At 36.8% G+C, this 21,160-nt stretch overlaps 1 protein-coding gene across 1 annotated transcript; it reads right to left on the bottom strand.

Annotated features, from left to right (window-relative positions):
* Positions 1-200: 200 nt before the first annotated feature.
* On the bottom strand, positions 201-13,154 carry ARHGAP11A (Rho GTPase activating protein 11A). Its single transcript, XM_062576787.1, has 12 exons — positions 13,014-13,154; positions 10,217-10,287; positions 9,802-9,898; positions 9,012-9,262; positions 8,293-8,453; positions 8,041-8,187; positions 5,678-5,752; positions 4,853-5,020; positions 3,391-3,526; positions 2,851-2,959; positions 2,226-2,370; positions 201-1,798 (listed from the first exon to the last, which is right to left on the bottom strand). The coding sequence occupies exons 1-12, from the start codon at positions 13,152-13,154 to the stop codon at positions 201-203; spliced, it is 3,099 nt and encodes a 1,032-aa protein (XP_062432771.1).
* Between the last annotated feature and the right edge of the window lie 8,006 nt (positions 13,155-21,160).

The raw sequence follows: 21,160 nt of genomic DNA, 5'->3' as shown, positions 1-21,160 counted from the left end.
TCAAATCCATTTAAATGAAAGACTAGCAACCACAAAAAAGCTTCAGAAAGTGAAAAAAAAACAACATAAAACAGACACTGCAACTAGTGCAAGTCCCTGACTTGTAATTTAAAAAAGTAACTAAAGCTTAAAAATACAAATTTAGTTTTTCCTAACATTAATACAGTTCTAATTAGCCCCTTTAGCCATCCTACTTAATCCTATAAATCTACTGGTTTTGTAGTTGGTAGGAGTTTCACCTTAGATATTGGATTCTTTGGAGAGCCTCTGTAACGAATCTTTTCTTTTCCAAGAGGATTTTTTGTGATGGCACATTTTTCTGGCACACCACCTGGAATATTTACACCTGCATTTACTTTTAAACCAGATTTCACTGTTTCATGATTGGTTAGGTCTTCTAAAACAGACTTTGATGGATTAACAGTCACTTTCTGTTTGTAGATTCCAGCAGTTCTTACAGAAACATCAGACTTCTCTAACGGATTTAACCATCTGCAACATGATTTGGATGTTAAGTCTAACTGTTTATGAGATGTAGAAACTTCGTCATGTGTACTTTCACTCTTCAATGACAAAGCTGTGGAATTCTTTGAGGATTTCTCTGTGCAGTAGGATAGTGCAGAATCATAACTCAAAGATTTAACAAGTGGTGAATTAACATCACTAGCTTGGACTAGTTGACAGCTTACAGGTCGTCTGTTGGCCTCCAGTAAGGAATTCATTCTTCTTACCGACTGTCGAACAGGAGTACGCTGAAACTTAAGAGGCGGTTTAGTTTTGCTTGCAGAACTTGGATCGTTCAATGAAAGCTTGTTGAACCACTGTATGTGGTCGGAAACCTTTCCATGATCAGAAACAGTTGCTGTTTTAGTTAAAATTTTATCAGAATTTACAGCTTTCAAGTACTGATTGCTTAGGTCATTTCCTAATTTAGGTAGCTGTGAAATGGGAAGCTGTTCTGTGTCAGAAGGTTTAGCAGTATCTTCTTCCAAATTACAGTATTTTACCATACAGTTTTCAGCTGTTTCAGGGTTTGTTAACTTTATTTCCTCTTTTTTCTCAAAGGAATCTAATTTGCTTAAGTCATCTTTTAATGAACTATTCTGAAAAGTCAATTTGTCTTCCCTCGCCATTACTTGAGGCACAGTAAGTTCTATTACATTTTTTTTGTCTGGTTTCTGGACCTGAAGTTCAATCTCAATAGAACTCTGGAAGTTTCTTTTCTCCAAAACTTTAATTTCATCTTTTTTTAATTTTTCTTTATCAACAGCATAAGACTGATTAAATTGGTGGAACAGCTGTCTGGATTCTGCATTTTCTAGACTTCCAGAAGCTTCAGATAACTTTTCTTTCTCTGGACTTTCTTTCTCTGGACTGAGCCCTGTGGGACACATGGTTTCATTTAATGTTTCTTCTGTAACATCTAAGGAAGACTTTGCATCATTTATCACATTGTGAAGATTACTTCCAGATGCAGAAAAGGCTTTCTTAACTTTCAGTAATGTTTCTATAGTTAAATTACTTTCTTCCTCACATAGCAAAAGGTTTAAGCTGTTGTCTTGTTTATTTACAGTTGTGGATCTGAATTCATCTGGAGCAACAGGTGGTTTTCCAGCTACAAAAACAGATTCTGAAGAACCAACTCTAGCTTCAAGGTGTCCTGGAAGATATCCCTCATTACTGCTGATCTCCTGAGAATCTGTAACAGTAGGACTATTCCATGACATTCGATAAACTACTTTATCGTGACACTTTGGAGTTAACAGGTTTTCTTCCGACTTGCTCACGTTCTTTGAGCCTTAAAATAAATGTCACAGTATTAAGAATAACGTTTTATGATTAGCATATGGTTAATGAAATTAATGATCATGATAGGCAAAATCCTTGCTAAAAATAACCTAGTTATCTAAGGAGCATTGAGTTTTAAGATATCATTATTTCCTTAAGTTTGAGGCATGAAAAAAAGTTACAGTATTTAAAAACTGAAATCACACATCTTATCTTGTTAAACTAAGAGAGCTACTAAAATACATGGATACTGCAAGCCTGTTCTCATTTACTAAGTATTTTTTTTTCCCCCAGGAGCCACTACTATTGTTCAACTAACTTTCACTCTACTAGCTATAAGCATCTTTAACCCAACCGCTTCGATACCTTTTTGCTGTTACTCTGCTTAATGAAAGCAAAAGTTTTCCCCAATTTAATATAATTTATCAGATATTTACCTTTTTTAGAGATTTTTTCATTGATATATGGGCTGAAGAGTACATCTCTTTTTGCACATTCAGCTCTGCTTTCCAATTCTTGGCCTGCAAGACGCCTTCCAATATTTTCAGATCTATTACCAACTGCACATCCTGATACAATATTCTTGAAAGAATAAACAAAAGGTGTTAACTCTTTATAAACTTGTAATTTAGATTCTCATTCATAAAAGAAATGTTTTATGTGATAGAGCACTTGGGAAAGATGGCCAGGAAAAGATTATAAAAATCATAGTCACAGCAGCCTTTTCCTTCACATTCCCTGGATGCTCTTTAGACCTAGGTTGGGAACAGCCTACCCACTATAAGGCATACTTGCAACACAGTGAACATAGCGATTGTGATATATGCGCATGCCCTGTATGTAATACCTGACAGTTCCTGAATTTCTGACTTACTGCTCACATGCTTATCAGTTACTTTTATAAAAGTAAGTCTAGAGCTTCTCATACTAGGTAGCAGGTTCAGCTGTAATAGATGATCTAGATTACTAAACTAAGTTATTCCTGCCAATGAAAAGCAGTTCAAGCCATACGATTAAATTTGCACAGTGACAAGAAGAATGCTATAAAAGCAGCATACTTACTATGTCTCTGTTGTTCTTCCCCAAACCAAACTTCAGGCGCAACGATCTACGAACCATTTCTTTCCGGCTAATCTTTGGAGAAAAACAACCTGTTTTTCCTGATTCAGCCCTGGGGTGAAGGTGAAGGGGAAGAAGTGACACAGAAGAGAAAGAAAAAAGGAAAAAAGAAAAATAACATCTACACAACAAAGAAAACATCCTGACACTTCCTCTGGTATTTCCTCTAGTTTGAGGTCTGCTATAGCCCTCATGACAAGTTTTCTTAATAGAGCTAGAAAGGTTTCTTTAAAGCTACCACACCAAACCTGAAGTTATTTTGAGCTACATTTTATCACATTGGAAAATCTAGTGTTTAAGACGACTAAAAAAAAACAAAAACAAAACAAAAAAACCACAAAAAACAACAAAACAAAATAACCCCCCCCAATATGTTTTAGAGGTAGTTTTCAAAAGAAAATGAGATTTTATGCAACATTAGTCAAGGGATATAGAATTCTCGTTCCAATTTATCTTTAGTTTCTGCAAATTAGGGCAAATTACCTGTATAACTTTTTACTTGTATGTCTTTTATTTCTTCTGTTCCCTGTACTGGACAAATGATTTTCACCACCAGTTAAAGGAGATACTGAGTTTTGAGATGACTCCAGAGACATGCAAGGACTTGCATCAAACTGAACTGTAGGAACAAAATTGTATATAATCTATAATTATAATCTAATCGTAATTTAAATGTTCTTCAAATAACCATGTTTTCAGATAAAGTCTTAGCCGTTAAAACAGTAAAAAGGAGGTTTATACAGAACAAATTCTGCTTATTTTCTTGAGTGATGACTTGAAGTTATTTTGACTTCCACTTTTGTTTAATATTAAATGAAACTCTTGCATGTAGCATCTGTATAAGCAATTGGATGCAATTAAATCAGGCAGATATGCTGTTAGCAGATGTACAAATAGCACCGATGTATCAGTAACAGATGTACAAACTAGTGATATCACATTTTTCAGTTAACTTTCTACTCTATCACAAAATTGGTTTTGCAAATTTAAGAACTTTATAAAGAAAAGTTAAATTCGGTCTTGATATTATTTGCAGTTTGTGGCATGTCTACTCCCTCACATAAATATTTAACCAGAACAATTAAAGTAACAACAGTAAATGAAAGAGGTGCTATTCTATTTCCTAACTTTCTATGAAACAGATTTATTACTATCACCTTTAGAAGACACCATTGCTTCAGTGCATTTATCCTTAAAGGCAAGAACTCCTTAACAACCTTGAAATGATTTAATTAAAAATATATTAAAGAGAGAAAATAGGGCAGCTCTGTATCACTCACCTGAGGGGAAAAAAGTATTATTTGTGCAAAAGGCTGACAGTTAGAAGCATTCTGCAAGAATGAAGAGGTAAAGTAACAAAAGTTCAACAAAGGAAAAACATTTTCTACAGAATTGAGGTTATTTAGTATCCAGGGAGAAACAGAGGTGACTGGCTTCAAAAAAGAACCTTTGTAATAGTAACATTTCATCCCACTTCATACAGAATTGAGACCAGCCATTCAAGTATTTAGCAGATAGAAGAATGCTGCAACATTTAAAAGGTTAGAAACAAAGGTAGTCTTGATGGAATTGTGTGTAAAGACAGGAATGTAAGTGCAGACTGGAGATAGACTGGAAGAAGCAGAAGAGAGTATAATCTGAGTATGTGGTAAAAAAGGACTGAAAAAAAAGATCAAAAGATATCAGAATTGCAGATTTGAAAGGGGTGATGGGTGTTACAGAAAATAAGAAAAATAATTTTACTTCTGGGTATTTCACATAACGTTTTCAAACATAAGAGTCATTGATGAACATAAATCCAGAAGACTACTCAAACAGGGAAAGCAGGATAAGGAATGTTTAAGTGAAGTTAAGATTGCCCAACAAGAACAAAATATCGCATAATTAAATTAAAAACCAAAAGCAATCACTTCAAGCAGCAAGAAAAAGAATAAAGGCACTGTACCTGATGCTGGTGTTGAGCTGCTGTTAAAAATGCTACTTGGTAACAACTCAAAAGCAAAACTATGCTTAAAAGATCGTCTTTTCTTGCTAGACAAGCCCTGAGAGCAATCAGCTGGAAGTTTACGTTTAGTACTTGGAGTAAGAACTACTGGAGTCACTGACGAAAGGACTGCAATTAAGAAAACTGAGTTTGTAACAACAGCTTAAAAGGGTCAGAGTTTACTTGAACATAAACGGTTTAGTGTCCCCATCTCCCTCTTCCCTCGCTCCCCCAAACATTTGACGAGTTATTGTAAAATCTTAGCTAAAGTGCATGCATTTTAAACACAAAGAGCAGTCAATATAGCTTTAGGGTTTTTCCTCTACACCTCCAAGTTAGCATCCCAGAGAGTAAAATCCAAATCCACACACTTAAACAAGAAACTGTAGCTATTAGGAAGAAAAAAAAGACACTAAGGACAGTCATCCTCTACAAGTTTAAGGGACAGAAAAAGCAAAAGAACTTCAGCTTTAGCAAATTCATTCAATAGGATAAAATGCTGTACCACTGCACTAAAGCCTTAGTGTGCATTAGCTAAAAAGCAGAAGCTTAGTTTCTAATCCTAGAACTGCTCAGCCCATTGCCGCAGTGATTGTAGCTGCTCCAAGGAGTAAAGTAAGTGCAGTATCTCAAACAAATTGTAACTATATTCATTTTTAAACAGTTTAAACAAAATTGTTTATCTTCAATTAACTTCTCAGGCTTCAAATTGTTTTTTGGAATATAGTCTACAAATTCAAAAGATACTGCATGGTCTCTGTTTAGCATGAATACACCAATACCTACCACTTCTGTCTTGCTGAGGTGTAGTGGAGGGTGTTCTGTTAGATTTAAGTTTATTCAATGCTCCACTAACAAAATCTGAAATGCAAGACACCAAGCAATCAAATTTAAATACTAAATTAGTCTTGCTCTATTTTTAACTAAAGTTTAACTTGTATTCTTTCAGAAAAAAATAGAGCAATTCAGTTGAAATGGTTTTATCTAAAGAAATCTGTATTCCGGATCTTCTAAAATAAGTTTTGTTAACCTTTCACAATAACTAGAAAATTATATATTCCTTAAAAAAACAAATTCATGCAAAGACAAAGGTATCTTGTAGGGAATTCTACTGGTTAGGATAAACTATACTCATTCTGATACACTGTAGGCAAACCTAGAAGATATCTATTGTAGACTCTCTCACAGGTGTTACTTGGCAATCTTCTTGAAACTGGTAAAGTTTTAATACTTTAAAGTTAAACCCAAATCTAGGTACAAAACTTTGATCTTGCAAAGAAATATAGTACAACTCTTGTGAACTGTTCTTTTTAATGCAGAAATGAAACCAGCAGAATATGAAGATTTACACACTTAAAAGCAGAAGAACAATAAAACTACAGCATTTTTGTTAAGTGCAACTGCAACCTAAAGCTGTACTCCCTGTGTCTATAGCATAGATCAGCTGAACTACAAGCCTGAGGTATGTCTTGCACGGTGTCAAGTAGACAGCAGTTTTTTTTCAAAATTTATCTTTGAAAACAGGTAATACTGAGTAATACAATCATACTGCATCTGGAGAAATAATAGAAACTTCATACTGCCAGAACCTGCTCCACAAAATTAAAAAAATTCTAACTGCTTCTCCTCAGTTTTAACATTCACAAGAATTTATCACTTTGCAATTCCAAAAGGATATCCCTTCTTCAAAAGAAGGGCAAGTATATTACACAAAGATGATTCTCTGGTAAAAATATATCATAAAGCTTTAATTTCAGCTGTTGTCAAGTTTAATACTCCAAGTACATAAGCTAAGCAAATACTCACTAAGTAAGGGATGCATACATGATCAGAGTTACAATTACAGTCAAGTCAAGCATACATATGTCATAGTATTTCCAAAATGAGAATATAGAAGAACACAGAACACTGTTCTATTGTCTCTATTCAGTATATTCGGTAGAGTTTTTTGCCAAATATAATGTAAAGGAACAGATTCAGGCTATCATAGCACACCAATATCCAATGAAATCTCACAGTTTCTAAAACTGAGCAACTCTGGTGCTTCCTTCTTATGTTTAACAGAAAAACACTCCTAATATTTTAGTATTACCATACATTTAATTCTGGCACTCTAAAGAAAAATGTAGTTAAACATCCTGAAACTCAAAAGCTACAAGAGTTACATTTTTCTAACCACTAAACAAATCTGCTCAATGAAGTTCAGACAGTTTTTGCTGTATTCAACCATAAAAAAAATTCTCATTCACCAAGGTTTAGAAACATTTAAGCCTGGAGTTTTTGGAAATGAGCAAACTCACAAAGCAGATGCAAACCTGTTGTTAAAAAGCTGTATTGTCTGAAAAATAATGGATCAGTTAAAACTAAACCAAATCCTATTGGATGAGTTTAGTTCTCACAAACTAAATTGATTCATCTTCTAAAAGTTTACTAGCCCATATTAAGTATTTCAGAGCTTAGTAAAAGTATTTCATATATTATATATATATATAAATACACACAAAATGACAGTTGGAAAAATAATTAGAAATTAATACCCTAGACTGAGGAAAAAAGTGTTTGTAAATAAAGTTTTAACTTGCATACATGAAAAAGATATGCAAAGTCTACCACAAATTTTTCCAAACTTTCTTATCCTGTATACAGGACATAAAATTTTGTCAAAGTTCTCATACTGTAAAAGCTCTTCAAGGATGTTGTGTGTAACATGTTGTGTTACAAGAATACTGTGTCCAATTGAGAGTTCATCTTATGATCTGAAAGAGTGCTATTTACATCCTTGCCATCTCATGGCCTAACTTATCAAACTATGCAGTAGTTGAGCATCCAAGTACAATTTCAAGACTATCAATAAAATTTTTAAAATATTCCATCTGTGTTCTGTAACAGGATTTGAAGTTATCTTACCAAAAAGCTGGAACATTAATCTCACTTCACCTGCCTGGATGCCAACAAAATAGCCACTTTGGCAGAAAACATACATACTGAAATAAAACGTCTTCTAAACGTACAATATATTGACATGATTACTTAAGTCTCATACTGTAACTAACCAATTTCACAGAAGTCTATTCTGCTTAGGATCACTAATCCTAAAGTCTCAAAATCAGTCCATTTTAGTTGCTGAAGCTTTCAGCAAACATACCTACCGCCAACACTTCGTTGTCTCCTCCTTTTACATTCACCAGGAGATTCACATTCACTGTCTTCGTGGCCCCTCAGTGAAGGAGTAGATTCAAGGGCATCAACACCTAACATTGCAGGAATCTTTTCCAAGATAAATTCTGGTACTTGCCCTGAATTAGTTGAAAAATATTTTTAAAGGTTTTAAAAGAGTTAGAAAAAGCAGCTGTATACAAATATATACAACAATACACTTCAATAAACATTCACCATCTTACCAATTTCTGTTGCATGATCAATAAGCGTTTGCACAACGGCAGCTTGCAAGCGAATTTTTTTTTCTGTATTTGCTGTCATCTTTTCATTTTCACTTGAGTGCAAGAGGTTTGGAGCAAATATCACTGCCAGATTACTGCTATCCATTCTGTTTTCATTGGATCTTAAAAAAAAAATTCTTGTTAAAACAAATTATCCAGATAAACAATGGAGAGAGAGAAAACTAATAACCCAAATGCAATTAACCAGGCCAAACTGTGGAGTCATTCAATTGAGTGCTCATGTATAAAGATTAATGAGTAGGCTTGTTATGCACCTCCAAGCTAGGTAACTGCATGACTACGTTATTGAACACAATAGGTTATAGATCCCCATCAGTTTTTAGGTATACAAAGTATCAGATGATGTTAATTTCAGTCATTCCTTTTGCTTTCCAAAGAAAAACTAGAAACATTCATCAGTGATGAAAGAATGAGAACAAAAGTCAAGTCTCTAGCATAATAAGGTTTTATAAAAAACCATTCTGGATTAATAAAGGAAAAGGATGTACTTGAATTCTAAGAAATGACTAAATTAGGAACTTTGAATTAAAAAAAATGCTCAAAACAAAACACCCCCCCCAAAAAGACAGCAGTGACTTAAAAAGAGAAAGTTAAAAGAATTTAGAGTTTTCTTTTTTCGTTTTTTTTAAAAATATCCCTTCATATCACTTTCCACTGACCTTAGGGATACAGTTCTTAGAAAGTTGAAAAAGTATCGCAAAGCCTCAATTGTTCTGTCAGTCATCAAACAGGAAAGCAGCACAGTAGCAGTTTTCTTCTCCTTTCCTAGCTGCTGAGCTTTGAAAAGACCTTCCTGCAGATGAGTTGGAAGAATGGGTTCTGGTAGCTCTCTAAAGAACTGTTTAAGAAGCCCTGCAACATCACATGGCAATGCAGCTGAGAGGCAGTTTTCACCTTGATCCAGTTTACTCTGAAATTGTTGATAAGAAACAATTTGAAGTCTTCAACATACCAGCAGATTTCTATCTTTAGGCATTAATCCTCTAGCCATATCAGAAGAGACCATCAAATCTTCCCCATTTTTATTTTCAGTCTTGTCATGTTTTACCTAACTACAATATCATCTATGTTTCTTGCAGATACTACGGAGCAACATACGTTAATTTACAGGTTCTCCCATGTCCACATCTCAGTGTGCAGATACTTGTTTAGCAGTATTCTCCCACAATCTAGTACATATAACTGCTATCAAGTTAGTTTACTCACAAGTGTTTCTCACAATCCAGAAAGTTGGAAAATTACCTGGAGCCAGGCAGGGGGCAGAAATTGTTGGCCAATTTCTGGATGAGATCTTCTCTCATTTCTAAGGCAGATAATGCTACTATACTACTTCCAGTTTTAGAACTCAAATGCTACTGAAAATAGTTCAAAGCTAAAATATACAGATAGTCAAGTGAAATTTAGCTTATTTGATACACACACACACACGTAAATGACTTTAGAGAATACCTTTAATGCTTTTAAGCGAACAAGAGATCCAGACTTCCTGAAGAGTCCTTCAGTATGAATATATTCTTCTAAATATTCACAAGCATCAACCAGAAAGCTGAGGAAAGAATCACAACATACTTCACACATTCAAAAGAAACTTCACTTTTTCTAGAATTATCTCATGATAAATGTGTAAAACTTCATATATAGGACAGGTCTTCCCCACTGACAGTCAGTAAAAAGAAACAGAACTGAATGATAGCTCTGGCTCCAAATTCCTTATCTAACTTCTACTCCCCCACCCCCCAACTATTTTTATATCCCTCAAACTTTAGTAGGCCTGGAATAAGTGACTTCCTCTTCCTTCAGCAGAAGTTCAGTACTATACAAAGAGAAAAATAAGTGTCAATTTAAACACACAATACTAATTTACCTTGGAATACTTCCATATTCTGGCACAAGTGACTGTGGTAATGCATGAAAAGATATTCCAAAGATTTTACCCTAAAATACAAAATTCAATTATACAAAGGTCTGGAGTATCACCAACTACACATTACAGAAATACACATAACCCATAAAGTAAAAACCAAAGGATAATTAAGATAAAAAACAAAGTCTTTCAGATAAGAAAGGTATGAGGCATTGTCAGAAGAACACTATTATCTTTAAATATCTGAGCTTACACCGATTGTAGTTAAAATTAACAGCCTGGATTACTATGAAAGAATAGAAAGCTTTCCTGCAGTTTGTTTTGCATATCTTAAACTATTTCACAAGGAGTCAGTTTTCCTACAAGGCCACAAAATTAGTAAGGATATTAACAGACTGTTCTAGAATCTCACCTTAACTTTCCAAATTGAAAAAAATCCATTTTTCATAAGAATTGAACCCAACAAATATTACATATTTGAATAACAAATTTGAAAAAAAAAATAATTTTCTTCCATCTGATGCATTCAACATAGCTGTTATAGTGAGGAGGTAAATATTCTAAATTCTCACCCTCAGTTTTTATTTAAGAAACAATCCTACCACCTTATAACAAGGCATAGGGGTCTGTTTATGATGTATGAGAAAACAAGCAGTTTCTTCAGTCATTACAACTGATGCTCACCCAGTTTTTAAAATGTTTGAGGTACCACACAGTTGTTTCATAGTTGGTATGTAGTTTTGTAAGTATCCACATTTCAACAAACCAATCTACATTTTTCTTACTTTGCCCTACCTCTTTTCTATTTATATTTCCTTAAAAATCCAAGTCAGCTCCCCCTTCTCCTCCCCTCCCACTAAGACTGAGATCACTCTTGATTTATATTTTTATCACTGGAAAGGAGTCATTCTTGCCTGGAACTCAAAGTGCTGAGCACCTGATAAACAGTTAATCAATAACCAACCCCTGTTAGGCTACCTTTGGCCTATCTAGCCTACAGAAAACAAGCACAATGGGATTGATATCGAAATGAAAGCAATACATACGCTTCTGTTGTTTCAATCCAGGTTGCTACTAAATACACAAAAAAACCCACTAACTTCAAGATATAATGTTTCTCTCTGTTTAGATGATGATGCTACTTCCAGCGGCCTGAAACTCAATACTTCAAATTCGTATTTAATGCTTTACTGGGTTTCAACTGACAGAGCAGAAGTCATAGTTTATTTCATTTTTTGAAACAGAATAATGTCTGTTGCTTTACAATAGAAATATAATCCCATCCCCAGTGTTATTCTCAACCTTTTCCCACCTTAGCTGGTGAGAAACAAGTCTCTGCTCAGTTGTTATTTAAAAGTATATTTTGTGCAAGACTTAAACGCTGCAGACAGATAGACAGACACTTTTGTTATGACAAACATGCATACAGTCCTTATTACCTACTCCCCCCAACCCCAAATCCATATCCAAACACTTGCTATTGCCAACAGGGAGAAAAGTCATTCTAACTTTGTCCTTGTTCTCTTTTCTGAGCAACCCAACCCAGACCATGTGTTTTTGTAACTCCTTCAGCTTATGCTGGCCAAGGGTTACTTGAGTATTTCGTAATATCTTCTCAGCTATCTTACAGATAGCTCATTTTAGAACTGCTCTGTTTTATGCTACAGCATTGCACAGGGTCTTTGTGTAGGACTTGACTGTGCTCCTTCCATACTTGATAAATTAAGTACTGCTAGGAGATCACAGTGCTTTGAATGGGCATCAACGGTGTATAAACTGGCATTAAGATACTTTAGAGTCCAGAGACAGAAAAATACACTTTTCTCCAGTGAACTGAAAGTATTTTGGGATGTGTGTTTTCTGGGTTGTTTTTTTCCAGATGTGGAAGAGTCACAACTCTGACATTCTTTTTACCTTTCAAAACACATATTAGTGGTTCAAACAGACTGGAGTTTACCCTCCCTGTGCCCAAACTGGTAAGCTGCAAGCTCACTCTCTCAAACGGCTGCAACATAACCACATACAGTGCTCTGCTCAGACCAGGAGGCCAAGGCAGCTTCCGGTCTGGGGCAGATTTTCATTTCTTGGAGCACAGAGAAAGCAATGTGAAGTTATTCATAGCCATGTCCTATACCAAGAAGCAATGCAAATAAAGCCCTTCAAAGCAAATAAAGCCCTTCAAACTAAAAATCTAAGAAATCAAGGAGAATAGAAGACAGTTTTGACAAACCATGCAGCACTTATGTATTCTGACAAATAATACAATGACTAATATCCCAATTTCACAGTAACATTAGGCACCACAAGACTTGAAAAGCTCTCACATAGACCAGGAACATATCAGTAGCTTTAACACACACGTATTTGACAGAGAATACAAACTATATCATAAACAAAAATAACTACTTAAAAAACCCAAACTCTCTCTTTCACCATCTGGTCTGTCTTGCAACACTCGAATTCCCAGAGAGGGCAAAATTCAGCATCACTGTAACGCTGCCCCACTAAACCACAGTGTTTTGTGATTTGTGATTTACTACGCCGGCGAGCACTCGCTTGCTGAGGGGAAGGGGGAAGGCTGCTTCCCCCGTCGGGGGGTTCAGACGGCTCCCCACGAGAACCCACGCTTCTCCTCGCCCCACTGCCAGCGGCCCACGCTACTGTAACCGCACCGGCGCCTGAAGGAGCGGCTCAGGGGCAGGCGGGCAGCGCCAGGCGCTCGCACGGCCGCAGAGCGCCCCTCGGCAGCGGGAAGCGGGGGAAGGCCGGGCGCCCCGCCGCGGGGGGCAGCCGCCACCGCCCTTACCTCTGCGGCCGCCGCGCCAGGCTGCTTCCCTGCTGCCCCTCGGCAGCTCCCGCTCTTCACCTTGATCCCGTAGGCGGCCCGCAGCTCCTGCAGCACCGCCAGCCGCACCAGGCTTCGCCTCTGCTCGGCCATCCCGGCCCCCGCCGCCTCCCCGGCCCCCCACGGCCCCTCAGGCGCTGCTCGGCGCCATCGCGACCTCCCCTCGCCGCCGGCCGCCCGGCCCCGCTCCGCGGCCGCCCGTTACTGCGTGACTCAAACGCCGCGCCAGCCCCGCCCTCGCCGCTGATTGGGCCGCCGCCCGTTCGAAATCAGGCCCCCCGCGGCTCAACGGCCGGGTGGGGCTGCCCGCCGCGCTGCCTGGCTGCGCCGCCTGGCTGCGCCGCCGCCGCCCTGCGCCGCCGCGGGAATGAGGGAAACGTTCCTCACGCGGCGGCGGCGGCGGGAACGCTGCGCCCTCCCTGCGCCCCCAGGGCTTCGGGCCGGCGTTTCCGAGCTTGTGCTGCTTTTAAATAGATGCCGACTTAAACCGGCAAGCTGTAGCGGTTTTGTGAATAAACTGAATCCTCGAAGGAGAAACGATTGTGTGGTGTCATTCTTACTCGATTATAGCGGTGCTGTAAATCAGGCTAGAAAAAAAGATTTAAATCAAGCATCTTTGTATCTGCCGTCATCACGGACGCAGCTTTCTCCCGCACTAGCTTCGCTCCCCGCAGATCCATCTAAGATCATCGATCAGTCTCCGAACAAAAGCGCCGCAGAGGCTCAGGCCGCAGCTCAGCCATGAGCGCGAGGCTGGCCGGCGCAGGCCGCGCTTGGCTTTGTTTGCCCACCCCTCGCCTGCTCCCGCGCAGCGTCCTCCGGCAGCGTCGCTGCGGGTCGTGGGCCGCGTTCTCGCTATGAAGTCCACAGGCCATTCCTAACAGTTCTTACTTTGAAGAACTGAAAGTTTTTTTTGTTTTTTTTTTAAGTTTCTATCCCAACGGTAACTCTTTAAGTGGTAATGGCAATTAAATAAATGAAATGCAATCTGAGTCTGTTTACAGTTTGAAATACATGCTATAAAAGGAGGAAAAAAGCTTTCTTGCTTTAGCTTATATATATATATACACATACATGTACATATATATAGTGATTTCATCTCATCACTAAGAGAATGAAAGTGTCACAAAGATGAGACAGAGAATGATAATACCACATTTTGTGGTGCTCTGAACACCTATGAACACAAAAAGTAGTGAATGAAATGGGAATAGCTAGAGTTTTGCCAAAACTGATTAATATACATGGGAAAAGTCATAAAAATACAAAAAATTCTATAAGGTTTTACCAAAGAAAGACCTAGCAACATAATCAGCAGAGAAGACATTACTTTTTTCAAGTAAAATACCAGAATTTTGATTATGAATGTCAAAATAACTATGTCATTGAGCAAACCTTTAAATATGGTTTTAGTGTGGCCTTATTATTGTATTAATAATATTCTAATAAGTATCTGCCCAGGCATTTTTATTACATGAGAACACTATGAAATTCTAAAACCTAAAATATCACTGAAGAGTACAAATTGTAGAAAACACGCTCCTTTAAATTGTGAAATATCACTGAAATATCAAACACAAAATAGTCTGATTTACTTTTAACTGGCCTGAGTAAAGGTTAGACAACTAAATAAACCATAAGATAAATTATATAACATAAATTAGTTTATTTTTGCTGCAGTTGCAGCAGTTACAACACTAAGTATTACAGTAAGACATATATGATTGTAGATGTGGCTTTAGTTACAATGACACCAAAAATTATTATTCCCCAAGGTTCCAGTGGTAGAAGAAATCTTGACAGCATAAAATGATTTTCCTATAATTTAGCTTAAGCAATCACTATCCAATTTAGTTTTCTGTACTAATGAAGAGTTACACAAGAGGGAGCTATGATCTGGTATTTTAAGTCGCTTTCCCTGTTCTCTTTCCCATCCAAAATTTACACAAGAAAAAAAAACGTAGTCATAGCATGTGCTGTATTTGGATAATTTCGTTTAAAAAATGATAAAGCTGTTGAGCTTTTTTAATGTTTTGCAAAAGATATTTAATATTTATTTAGTCATTTTGTCAAAACATCAAGTATTTTCGTATTCTTCAGGTGACTATTTTAACACCTCCATGCTTTATTTGCAGATAGAAAGACTAAGGCAGAAAAATTACTCTGTGAATAAGGACTAGCCAACTAATTTCGGAACAAGTCCTAGCATCTCCAGCTCAAATCCGTTATACTCATTCAAAATTGGTTTAAAAAAGGAATGTATAAAGCCACTTTTACTGACAGAATTGTCTAAGAACTGACATGCCCAGGTTCTGTCATTATAAATAATCCTAATTTTCAAAAGCTATGGGTGAAATCCTGTCTTGAATTAAGTGAATGCAAAAACTCTCTTTTGTCATAACAAGAGCCAGGTTTACATTGCATTTTTCATCCAGCAGGTAATAAATACACATACATACACACTTTCTTTCACACTATACATACATATGTTTATATTTACATTTCATGGGAAAAAAAGTTGAGCCCCAAAATTTAGCAGGAAAGTTTGTGAATTTTGGGAGATATTCCAGAAATTAAGAGTTTTAAAAAGGACTTTAAAAAAATCAAATGTTTACTAACATCCTCATTTCAGTAACCACTCAGAACAGTTGTGGTTGAACCACCAGAAACTCAGCCAGAGGAAGCAGAAACAAGCTGCTTCAACAAGCACATCCAAATCATGATGAGCAGGGAAAAAAGAACTTATTCTTAAGTACTCCTCCCTGAAAAAGCTTAGAACTCTCTCGGAAAGGGTGTAAGTGGCTCTTATTCTGGCTATACAAGGGCTGATATTTGCACTAAGGAAATATTTTAGGTATTTTCTTTAGGGCTGAAGACAGACAGACAGACACTGGGTGCTGCTATTTTTGAGCCCGTCACTGCTTCTGATACCTTCAAATGTGAACTAGAATAAATTAAACTATTGTAAGCAAGTTTCAGTTTACTGAATTATCTGATCAGTATATCAAAAAAAACAAGATTTTTTGATCACATATGAGAAATCTGAGACAACCCATGTGCCACACTGAAGAGAGATGTGGTTTCTTTCAAGCCACATACTTTGCAGAAAACTAACATGGGAAATTTAAGGAGAACAGCTTAGCTACTGATGATACCAGTATAAATTGATACTCGTCAACTTAACTCAATTTAGAGGCTTTGTGTTGTAAATACTTGATGTTTTCAAGCTTAGCTGAAGCTGCGGGTTTGTTCTGGGCACTTAGCATGACATTTTGCATTTAACATGTATTTCGTTTTACCTTAAGAGCACTAGTAGGAAGGTTGTTCTTTTCTTTTCTGGATTTCTCTCTTTTCCAGTTCTTATGCTTGAGTGGTTGAATGGTCTGAACCTGGTAATTTGCCTGCGGTAGAATGATTTAACAGCTAGATGTTATTTTCACACATTGTCTTTAACCCTAAAACACAGAATTCAAAATAAAGGTGTTACAACATTCCCAACAAGGACAATGTTACTAAGCTGTTCCTCAATGCAGAAAATTCTTTAATAAAACAAAACAACTATCTGCATATTAGAGTGCAACTGGTACCTTTAAAATAAATGCAGAGTTGGATAAGTTGTCTAAGCAAAGACTTGGGCTTTCATTTCTGCTGCTTAACACCACAACTGACTTAATGAGTTAAAAGTATAGACTGATATTACCATAAATGCTTGGACAGCACAGGTGCAGATGTATACTTTAGTGACATCATAGACTGTGGTTCAGATTAATCAATATATAAGCAAGGCAGACCATCTTACATTGCCCAAGATGCAAATAATAAATGAAGACTGGTGACAAACATCTCAGTAGCCTATAATGAAAGTATTACAATAGAAGTTAAAAAAATATAAAAAGTAATTGGCTTGCTTCCTACTTTGGTAGTAACATTAAAAGCAACAGAGATACCAAGAAAGAAGAGTCAAACTGGAAAGCTGCCTTTTGCCTTTTAAATATGGTTTACTTGATGAAAATCTGAAGATTTGAAGATGAAAGCTAATTTGCAAATCAATGATGTGTATTACTACCTTAACATATACTAGGAATCTAAGGGAGGACCTAAAAGCCTAAATAAATTCCAAAGCCCAAGAAATACTTCAGAGAATTCAAAACACTGTCCTGTAAGTCACTTGACAATGCATAATACCTCTGTTAAATACTAAACTTGAATATCTTACATGTGAGGCCATTCACCAATCTGCTTACGAGGCTAACCAAAAGTATGCGTTTGTTTAATAATAGTGGAGAGAAACTTTGAAGTTTTTTTTTATTAGCTCTATGAACAGAAGCCTACAGTAGGTAGGACCACCGGTCAGTGCTTTGTTGACACCCTAAGTAATATTGATAATTCAGGAAAAGTAATCTCAAGGTGGATCTTCAGTCTCCCTCAACTGTCCTAGACTGCTCCACTTCTCAGAGAAGTTATTCACTGCAGTCTTTGTTTCAGGGTATTAATCCTATGTTAAGGTTTTTACTTTCAAGAAATACAGACCAAAAATAGTTTGAAGTCCTAACGTAAGTGAGAGATTTATTTAGTAACAATTTCCAATAGCTTCTCACTGTTTCATTTGATTTAATACCAGTGCTTGTATTTTATATTTTAAAAAAGATTTGAGTGCCTAAAAGTCTCTGTTTTTTCCACCTACAGCAGTAAGTCTTACAAAAGCTATTACCTACCAAACTAGTCAAAGGATATAGATAGGATAATTACAGTTACAATGCCACTACTGTACATAATTGCTTGTGTTTGTGTCTTGCAAAGATACAAGCTTATGTGGAAATCTGGGCCTTAGCTGCTGCTGCATGCCTCTTTCCGCATCAGCAAAGGATTGCAGACTTCCCCAGCAAGTTCTCAAGGCGTCTGTTACATGTCTGCTTGTTCAGTAAACACAGGGACAACACTAGCTTGTTCACTCTCAAGAACGAGCTTCTGGGTAGAGCAAACTGGTAATTACTTCCATTTTAGAGGCAAATAAAAAGAAAAAAAAGGAAGAACGATGCAGTATCATACATGTAACACAGCTCTAAGCCATAAAAAATAATAATAGTTTCTTCTAAAGTAAGAATCCATAGCACAGCTCAGAGGAAAAAAAAATCTCTTTATCATACTTCTCTCGCTCTCCATTTTATTTTTAAATTGTACTCAAGATCAGCTTCTTTTTCAGCACATCCATTTTATAAACTTCCTAGTAGTTAAAGGAGAAATAGATTTTTTTTTTCCTCACAACTGGCTCCCCCTAATATCTTGTAAATCCCAGATCAGGGCAGGTAATAGAAATTTTAATTTCCTTTCTTTCCAACTTGTAGGAAAGAAGAGATGCATTTAGAAAATTTTGGAAGGTTTCTGGTAGGATACTTTGATTTTGAAGTTTCAAATAATTAAATCCTTGAAGGCTTGGAAATTTGATACCTAGAAGACAAAATCTGGGTATTTTAAAAGTTCTCTGTTCCAAGAATTCAGTTCATCTGGATACCCCAATTTTAGGAAAACAGTTGTGTGACAGTGACTGCAGTGGTAAGAGAAGCAGGCAGCAGGTTCTGTGATGTTATTATTTTGTCAGCACTTCCTGCCTGGAAAAATTACTTCCCATCCCTTCTCAGGAAAGAGTAATGGGCTGGGTATATTTCTGTTTTTGCGTAAGACTTTCAAGAGTCTTAGGTCTGTTATACGTGTGTTATAGTTCAGGAGATGTATCTTCCTAGTTCCTACTGAAGTTGGAAAGATACAGATGCATACCCTAGTTAGCTTGAAAATCTGAACCAAAGTAGTGTGGTGCCTTCTCTAAAGAGAGATGGTTTTGATTCAGTGGAGCAATCATGCTGAGAAAGCATTGCTGAGAAAACTCATTTATTCTGCAGTCCTCAGTTAATCCGGTTTAGGAGGTAATTAAATTTTCTGAGGAGGAAGTAAAAGCTGCAGATCGGTATAATTTTGGGCATGGAAATAAACTCAAGATTCCTCTGGTACTATACCACATTTATAGAATACTTAAGTTCTGAAGTGCTTCACAAACTATATACAGGACTTAGTTCACCTGCTGAGGTCTTGGATAGCACTAGATAGCACAAAAGCATTGACTTGGGCAGATCCCATGGCAGAAGTTAGATAGCACACTGAGGCTTGTATCTAATGCTGCAGAACTGTCACACAGGACAAGATTTTAGTTTTTCATTGCTGACTTAACAAACTGTACCACATTGTGAAAGTAGTGAGAGAGAGGCAAAATGCCTTTTTTTGAATGATGTTTGGCAACACATTACTTTTCATCAATTCATGGAGTTTAAACACAGAAATTAGATTAGATTGTCCATAGTCTGATGTCTTGTATATCATAATCCTATAATTTATGTATTAAGGGTATAACTGGTGTTTAATGAAAGCAAAACTAATGTTTCGCAAAAGTACAGCTTCCCAGAAAGCATCAAGTCTTCATTTAAAGACACCAAGAATTCATTACTCTCCAAAGTTAATCACTTTCACTGCCAAAGATGGACACCTCAATTCACACTAAGTGAAGCTTTGGCTTCCAGTCATTTGTTTTTGTTATAACTGTCCTCAAGATCAAGTAGTCCTTTTGTACCTGGTATGTTCCCCCATAAAAGTAATATTCACTGTTCTCATTCTTTTCTGATAACCTAAAAGGACTGAGTTCTTGATGTCATGGCAGACTTCTCAGCCAAAAAAGAATTTATCAAGCCTAATGCTACTTAGTTTTAAGAGCACTTCCAGATACAAACCAAAATCATGCATCCAGAGGTACATCTATGTCATTTTAAAGTGTGACTTTAAAGGAAATATCAAAAGCTAAAATAAAAACACTAAAGGGAACATTGGACATTTTCATTAGTAAACTGAAAATTAGGGGACATTTTTGTTTACCATTACACATAAATTGTCTCTTCTTTCAAGCTGGCACATCTGGGCAGGCATATATTCTAGATACCTTGAGAATGTAAAATTTGAAGGGTGAGAAGTTTAGGATGAAAGCTGAGTGGGAGGTTTCAAGGTTACTGTTTTGTACTTGTGCCTGAATTGAGATTTCTGGTGGAACACAGTTGGCCAGGTCTTATATTAGTCACCCACGGCCTTGCTCAGATGCTAGCATATTTTAACTAGGAACACTTCTGAAATCTTTAGAAGTTTAACTGCAGCTCCAAATCTTGCTGTAAGCTCCTGTAACTTTAGATTCTCCTTTTCGATCAGCGTGGGAAGCAGAGACGGTAAAGCAAGCTGTGTATGGAAAATTAAAATGAGAACAAAAGCCTGTCCAAATTATGCAACGAGGATCATTATGCTATAAAATTGCTCTTCAAATGTGGTTGTCAATGAAAGATATTAAGATTTCAACAGTTATTTTCTTGATGAAGACTTAATACCTTGCACAAAAAGATTTTTAAGCTTAAAGCTATGCCTACACAATTAGTGTCCTTTGGTTTTTAGAATCAGAGTTTGAAGGGTGTTAAAAGATTTGAATATAATAGAAGTATTTTTCTTCATTACGGAGTTGTTGTCTCAAACTACTTTCACAAAAGACTTATATGTTAAATAATTTACAAATGTAATGTATCATTAGATACAGTGATCACTAGATCATCTGGAATGGCATTTATGCAGGTGAAGATAGCAGCCACTCAGTACAGGCCTGAAGCTCATGTTGTTAAAATAATTTACATCTCAACTCAGTTTCGCTACTTTTAGGGTAAGAGAGAGGGTCAGACAAGATCAAACTGTAACTTTTTCATTTGAAAATTCAAAGGCAAATTTTTTCCACTAGAATAGAGCAGAGAACAGAACTCACAGGTTCCCTTTTTAACTCCATTCTTTGTGTCTTCCCATGAAATGGGTTTTCTTGTATGCAGTGAGGCAGAAATAAGCTGTTCTAACATATCAGCAGTGAGTAAATTGGAGGAAAAAAAATCCACAGATAATATTCCTGATGTTGGTGTTGTAGTTTAGGTCCACACAGTGCACAGTGATGTACATGTCACTGGAGGGCTCTGTTGTGCATGTCTGCAGTAAAAGCCCTTCAAACTAGGAACATGTGGCACCTGACATTCCGT

Source organism: Rhea pennata, chromosome 5 (genome assembly GCF_028389875.1).
Source record: "Rhea pennata isolate bPtePen1 chromosome 5, bPtePen1.pri, whole genome shotgun sequence".
Taxonomy (NCBI): Eukaryota; Metazoa; Chordata; class Aves; order Rheiformes; family Rheidae; genus Rhea; species Rhea pennata.
Note: the sequence above shows the minus strand (reverse complement) of the source record. Positions and strands in the feature narration are given on the sequence as shown.